The sequence below is a fragment of the Bombina bombina genome, chromosome 7 (assembly GCF_027579735.1).
Source record: "Bombina bombina isolate aBomBom1 chromosome 7, aBomBom1.pri, whole genome shotgun sequence".
NCBI classification, from domain to species: domain Eukaryota; kingdom Metazoa; phylum Chordata; class Amphibia; order Anura; family Bombinatoridae; genus Bombina; species Bombina bombina.
The window spans coordinates 627,509,494-627,517,113 of record NC_069505.1 but is presented as its reverse complement, the minus strand read 5'-3'; the positions used below and the strand labels follow the sequence as shown (position 1 = coordinate 627,517,113).

At 35.7% G+C, this 7,620-nt stretch overlaps 1 protein-coding gene across 1 annotated transcript; it reads right to left on the bottom strand.

Annotated features, from left to right (window-relative positions):
* Positions 1–2,945: 2,945 nt before the first annotated feature.
* Positions 2,946–7,391, bottom strand: LOC128636759 (uncharacterized; the record flags this gene model as incomplete). Its single annotated transcript, XM_053689740.1, is given in 2 exon segments — positions 2,946–3,618; positions 3,661–7,391. Coding segments are annotated over 2 exon segments (4,404 nt in total), but the record flags the coding sequence as incomplete, so codon positions are not given.
* Between the last annotated feature and the right edge of the window lie 229 nt (positions 7,392–7,620).

Genomic DNA, 7,620 nt, shown 5'->3' with positions numbered 1-7,620 from the left:
TCATGTGTTTTGTTGAACAGTTAAACAGAGCTCTGAAGTCGCGCTATCCCAACATACATTCAATTTATTGCACTCAAGTGACCGCATTCACTTTCAACTTGTAATAAGCTCACTACTTCCGACGTGCTCAGAAAGCTGCGATAAACCCCTTTTCGCTCGCGTGCAGCAGTAAGCGCACCACTGGTAGTCTAACCCTTTGTAAGGTACAAGTCTCTACTGAGCATGTGTGATGTGTCACATGGTACAGGGGGGTCAAATGGAAGGAAATTTTGAAATTTGCCAGAAAAGAAAAATACATCTTATTAAAAATTCAGTGTAAGTGTTATTGCATTGTCTTTTTATTATGCAAATCTACTGTATTTAATGTTTGTTTTCCTTATGTCTGGGTTTAGGGTTGCACCAGTGCATAGTGGCCAGTAAGTATATATGTGTTTACGTAAAGTATGAGTGAGAGCTCACCCTGTGCACAGGTTGTCAGATGTCTGGGTTTAGGGTTGCACCAGTGCATAGTGGCCAGTAAGTATATATGTGTTTACGTAAAGTATGAGTGAGAGCTCACCCTGTGCACAGCTTGTCAGATGTCTGCACTACAGAAACAGCACCTCTGTGAGTAGAATTCCTCTCTGTGTTAGCAACAATGCATGAGATTCATACTCCTGAAAGGGAAATGGTTTTCTCCAGTTTAACCTGCTCGCAAACAATAGATCTTTTCTAGCACTGTAAAGGAATAAAGGTGTTACTTTTCTTATTTGCTGGATTCATCTGTGCAGGAGATAGACTGAAAGTAGTAACAAGCTGAGGTCTGTAGCTGTAGAAGTAATCAGGAACCAGGCTTTAACATCAAATGAGAAGACAGGAGAGTAGTCAGGTCTTAAGCTAAAGTCAGAAATGAATCTGTACAGGAAAGAGCCAGAAGAATACTCCAAAGCACATACCCATGGTGTCAGGCAAGAAGACAAGGCCGGGGAACCGGTTAGGGGCCACACCAGGAAAGGAAGGTCCTGAACATCAACAAAGAAGAACAAAGTAACAAATCAGGGGCCTTTTATAACCATTTGCACCTTTCAACTGACAACATGTGAGCAGCCAGAACCCACACCAAATAAAAACAAAATTGGCATAGAAATGGGCAAATCTGGCACCCATGGCTGTGCCTCATATCTGTAAAAGACACAGCTTAAAGGGAAAGTCAACTCCAAAATTTGTATTGTTTAAAAAGATAGATAATCCCTTTATTACCTATTCCCCAGTTTTGCACAACCAACACTGTTATATTAATATACTTTTTACCTCTGTGATTACCTTGTATCTAAGTCTCTGCAGACTGCTCCTTATCTCAGTTATATTAATACACTTTTTACCTCTGTGATTACCTTGTATCTAAGCCTCTGCAGACTGCTCCTTATCTCAGTTATATTAATATACTTTTTACCTCTGTGATTACCTTGTATCTAACCCTATGCAGACTGCTCCTTATCTCAGTTATATTAATATACTTTTTACCTCTGTGATTATCCTGTATCTAAGCATCTGCAGACTGCCTCCTTATCTCAGTTATATTAATATACTTTGTACCTCTGTGATTACCCTGTATCTAAGTCTCTGCAGACTGCCCCTTATCTCAGTTATATTAATATACTTTTTACCTCTGTGATTACCCTGTATCTAAGCATCTGCAGACTGCCTCCTTATCTCAGTTATATTAATATACTTTTTACCTCTGTGATTACCCTGTATCTAAGTCTCTGCAGACTGCCCCTTATCTCAGTTATATTAATATACTTTTTACCTGTGATTACCTTGTATCTAACCCTCTGCAGACTGCTCAATTATCTCAGTTATATTAATATACTTTTTACCTCTGTGATTACCCTGTATCTAAGTCTCTGCAGACTACTCCTTATCTCAGTTATATTAATATACTTTTTACCTCTGTGATTACCTTGTATCTAAGCCTCTGCAGACTGCTCCTTATCTCCATTATCTCAGTTATATTAATATACTTTTTACCTCTGTGATTACCTTGTATCTAAGCCTCTGCAGACTGCCCCCTTATCTCAGTTATATTAATACACTTTTTACCTCTGTGATTACCTTGTATCTAAGCCTCTGCAGACTGCTCCTTATCTCAGTTATATTAATATACTTTTTACCTCTGTGATTACCCTTTATCTAAGTCTCTGCAGACTGCTCCTTATCTCAGTTATATTAATACACTTTTTACCTCTGTGATTACCTTGTATCTAAGCCTCTGCAGACTGCCCCTTATCTCAGTTATATTAATACACTTTTTACCTCTGTGATTACCTTGTATCTAAGCCTCTGCAGACTGCTCCTTATCTCAGTTATATTAATATACTTTTTACCTCTGTGATTACCTTGTATCTAAGCCTCTGCAGACTGACCGTTATCTCAGTTATATTAATATACTTTTTATCTCTGTGATTACCTTGTACCTAAATATCTTCTGACAGCCACTTGATCACATGACTTTTTATTTATTATCTATTGACTTGCATTTTAGCCAATTAGTGCAGTGTCATTCACAACTCCACGGGTGTGAGCACAATGTTATCTATATGCCCCACATAAACTAGCAGTCTCCAGTTGTGAGAAGCAAATAAAAAAGCATGTGATAAGAGCCTGTCTGTAGTGGCTTAGAAACAGGCAGAAATTTAGAGTTTGAAATGTTACAAAGTATATTTATACTAGTGTTAAAGCCCGTGTACACGGGCCAAAATGATTTTTTTTTTTTTTTTTTATTCAAAAAAATAACATAAGATATAAACATTAAAGTAGACATAAAGTCATATTTTTATTTATAGTAAATTAAAATAAAATAAAGTTTAATTTGTACATGAAGAATATTGTTGCTCTAAATAATACAAAATTACTTCTAACTAATTAAAAATACACAACTTATTTATTTATTTAAAGTATATTTCTTTAAAAACAATGTTTTTTGTAAAAATGTTATCACTGTTTGGTAATATCTTTCCTTGCTTTGAACTTTGAAGTATCTTAATTTTGACATCAGATGATGTACGAACTCGAGACATTGCAACATAAAGTTGTCCATGACTGAATACTGGTTCTGGAAGAAATATTCCTACTTTGTCTAACGTTTGACCTTGTGATTTGTTGATGGTCATTGCAAATGCAAGTTTGATTGGAAACTGTCTCCTTCGTAAAATGAATGGTAGTTCAGTGTTGGCAGGGGCTAAATCTATTCTTGGAATAAACACCATTTGTTTTTTAGCTGTTCCTGTGAGTACTTCTGCAATTAATAGATTTGGCTTAAGATCTTTAACTATCAATCTTGTTCCATTGCACAGACCTCTTTTTGTGTTCAGATTTCTGAGCAACATAATAATACTTCCCAATTTTATTTTTAACTTATGAAGAGGCATTCCTGATGGAGCTAATTCGTTTAGAAACTCTATGGGATAGTTTTGTGCATCTTCATCTGTCTGATCATCAATTGAATCTGAACTCAGATATATTTTTTCATCACCATCGAGTATATTTAATACATGCTCATTGATTTGATCAACATGACAATTTTTTGTACACAAAATGGCCTTTTTTGAAAAACTGTGAAGATCAGATGGAAGAAGTCTTTTTCCAAAAATTTAAGATATGATACAATCATGGCATATTAATTTGGAAGGGATCTCAACTAAATCCTCAGGAAGGCCCTCTGAATTATTTAATGAACCCTGTCCTAATTTTAGTAGCCAATTGCTAAATTCTGGATCCACTGAACGCACATTATTCTTCAATTTTAACATTTTGAATTTATCCCAGTGATCATAGAACTTTATAGTAGCTTCCACAATAGCAGTTCTATTGCAATGAGGAAGAACTGGGAGTGTTTGTCTGAAGTCCCCACCAAGGAGTATAACTTTTCCACCAAATGGCTTATTGTTCTGCATAATTTCCTGAAGGAGCTTATTTACACATTTTAGAGCTATACCGGGTGTCATTGAGGCCTCATCCCAAATAAGCAATTTAGCATTACGTATGAACTCTGCATCTTTTGAAGTCATTCTCATATTTGATGTTGATGTTTCCAGTAATGGAATTGGAAGCTTAAACTGTGAATGGTAAGTTCTGCCACCATCAAGGAGATTAGCTGCTATTCCTGTAGAGGCAACAGGAAGAACTCCATCTGTGCGTCCACGTAAAGTACTCAATAATGTTTTATATAAATAAGTCTTGCCACTTCCACCAGGTCCATCAATAAAAAAACATCTGTGTGGTAAATTTTCATTATCAATTGCAGACATTACATTGTCAAATGCAGCTTTTTGCTCGATGTTTAATGCTTCTTGAAGTTGTGCTCCAACTTGGGCTTCCAACTGTGTAACATAGTTGAATTGCATTTCTGGAATGAAGTTTGATGGATTGGGTAGTCCAAAATCTTCACAACGTTTACCATGCAATATGAGAACATTTTGAATATCTGTTAATGCCAAATTTTTGCAACTTTTGCAATCATCAATGTGGTCTTCATGACGTGAATAATCTTCATAAAGATCATGTTTGTATTTTTCAAAGAGTTGTGGGACATTAGGTGGGACAACAAAGATACACAAATAAGCAAACAGTTCCCTCATTTGTTTAGGCATTTGTTGAGATGCTGATTCGTTAAGTGTAAGATCCCATGTAGCGTCGTCATCTAAAAGTGAAAGCTTTTGGGCAGCTTCTTTGAATGTGTGACAAACTTGTCCATTAACAGTTCGTAAGTCCTTAAAGGATATTGCTCCTTTTAAGTGCAAGAGCAGTAACCTCAAACAAAATCTCTCCAAATCTGATGAAATATTTACATTATACAATCTGCCAATTGTTGTATCTGCTCCTCTTTGTCTTGGATTCCACTTACGGGTTTTTACATCAAATACAAAATGTTGAGGAATGTCAGAGTAAAAAAATTCACGTGCCGCATTATTATCAACATTCAACTTAAAGTATGCTGTCAAAGTGGTATCCCTGTCTTGTGCCTTTTCTGCAGCTAATTGTACGTTTTCATTATGGAAATATACATCTTGTTCGCCTGGAAGATGAACTTAAAGTCTTATTATTGTATGTGTTTGATGGTGCATCAAAAAACCATACAACCTCCAAACAGCTTCAGGAGCACTGACATATCTTGTGTCCAAAAAAATTTGAATTTCATCATGCTGTAGTGTATTATGTTCCTTAATGGAAATATTTTCACAATCGTAACCTTTATATACATATTTGAAGAGATATTTAACACTTTTAACAGAAACACAACTCTCTACATTTATATGGCAGTTGTATTTCAAGCAGAAGTATGGGCTATATGGAACTACCCATGAGTTGTCAATTTTTTTCCCTTTGACAATTACAGTGGTCTCATTTTTTTGTCTCCGATATCGCGGATATCCATCAACATTAATTAAAGTTTCTTCTTGAAAATTTTTCGGAAAATTCTTGCTGCAATTACCATCAACCATGCATGGAGAATTTAAATTATGTTCTCCACATGGACCGTGTATCATATGCTTTATTACAATAGCATGTAGTCTTGGATAAATATGTTCATCAGGAATTTCAGCTGATATAAAAGTGTCAATGGTTTCAGCATCATTTGGCTTGTCTTCGGCTTTCAATATTAAAAGGATATGAGCATGTGGTAATCCTCTTTTTTGAAACTCTATTACATGCACTTTTGCGCAAGGACTTCCAAGAACATGTTTGTTCAAGATATCATTCAAAAGAGAATTTAATTTGAGATTGAAAACTCTTGCTACCAAATCTGGTCTGAACTCCACTGCTTGACCTTCTAATAGGTTATCAAGTATCTCAGGCCATTTAGGGTTGCAGGTCATGGTGATGAAGTAATCCGGTTTTCCATATTTTCTAACAATGGCCATAGCATCATGGTAGTTTTGGGCCATATTTCGTGGACTTCCCTGAAAAGATGATGGCAAAATAACTGCTTTTCCAGGCATCAGGCCCTGTGCAGCAGCCTCACTTTGAATGTAATCCATTAATCCTGTATATTTTTCAATGCGAAGATTAGATTGATTTTGACGGATATAGTTGAGTCTGTTGGCCTCAGTCTTGACATAAGCATCAACAAAGTACTGCTGCGTCAACTTGCCAGCACTAAGGAAAGGATTGAATTGATCCCTAATTGAAATTCTGTAAGAGTAGTATTTCATTTGGCTAACTCTTATCCTTGGATTGGTGGTTACTCTTCTTTGTACATCACTAATTGATGTTGGCCTGTAGTTAAGAGCAATATTGGAACCCCAACTTTGGTCCCCATATGGAAACAACAAAGGATACAGCAATGGTTCAAGATTAGGATCTAAAACACTTATTCTTTCAGTTTTTTTTGTTTGATCTGTAGATCGGCAATGAATAAGAAGGTCACGTTCAAGAGGAGGTTCACCATCAGAATTTTGGAAAATAACAGCAACCTCATTAACTCTTTGTACGTTATATCTTCGGTAATCTGATGTTCTGTCCTGCAGAATTACCATTGAAACTTTAGAATTTTGAACTCCATTTAAAGATGCTTCATGGATGCATTCTTGCTCTACCTCATAGAGCATTTTACATGCTTTTGCAAAAGGGTTATACTGAGACATATATGAACTTAACTCCCTCAAAAGTTCAATGTGACATCCTGAATTTTCTTTTAGTGCTGCTCGTTGGTCCGCAGCTTCCTCAGGACTCAAAATGTAGAGTTGTGCAAATTTGCGTTGATCATCATTTTCTGGATGCAAAGCACCAGATCGGTGATAAATTTGGCCATTTATTCTAAAACAGTATGGGCCATATCCTGGAGGTGGTGCAATGTTTGCTCCCATTGATGCAAACGCCAATGCACTATTTATAGAACGGATATTTTGCATAAAATTCTTTGAATGTGTGTGTTGTCCAGTCATTAGTTGTTGGATCAGTGGTGAAATTTGTATATGAGGTAATGTTATTTTTCCTTTATTGCAGCATTTATTAAAAAGCTTATCGCTTGGTTGTTCCTCTGGAAAATGCTTCGCCATGCAAAATTTGCAATAAACATTAAGTTGACCACATGTGTGCATCGGGACATTGTCTTCATTAAATAGTGAATGGTTATAACTTTTGTTATATTGATTAGTGATAGTGATGTTAGTACTATTTTCATTTTTTTTTCTACGTGCAGCAGAACGTGATCTTTGCATGTCCAGTTGGAGACCTTTTTCCTGAGCAGTCATATTGGCCCTACAAATCCGTTTTTTTGAAGAATCCTTTTTGCGTAGAGTTACCCTTTGTTGTTCAGTCATATGTGTCCGTCGTATACGTTGAGTTTCTTTTCTTCTGCGTTTAACATTTTCTGCATCTTCCTGTGTTAAAATTCTTTTAGGAGGCATTCTTCTATTTTTATGTTTATGCAGCACTCTTTACTTTGTTTTAAACACTCTTTTTTTTTTTTTATGCACTTTTTTGTAGTCACTTTTTTTTATGCAGTATATATGTTTTTTAAGGTTTATTATTATTAGGCACTCTTTATTGCCTTTTTTATGCTGTATATATGTTTTTTTAAATAGGTTTGTTATAATGCTGCTTATGTAGTATTAGGCACTCTTTATTGCCTTTTTT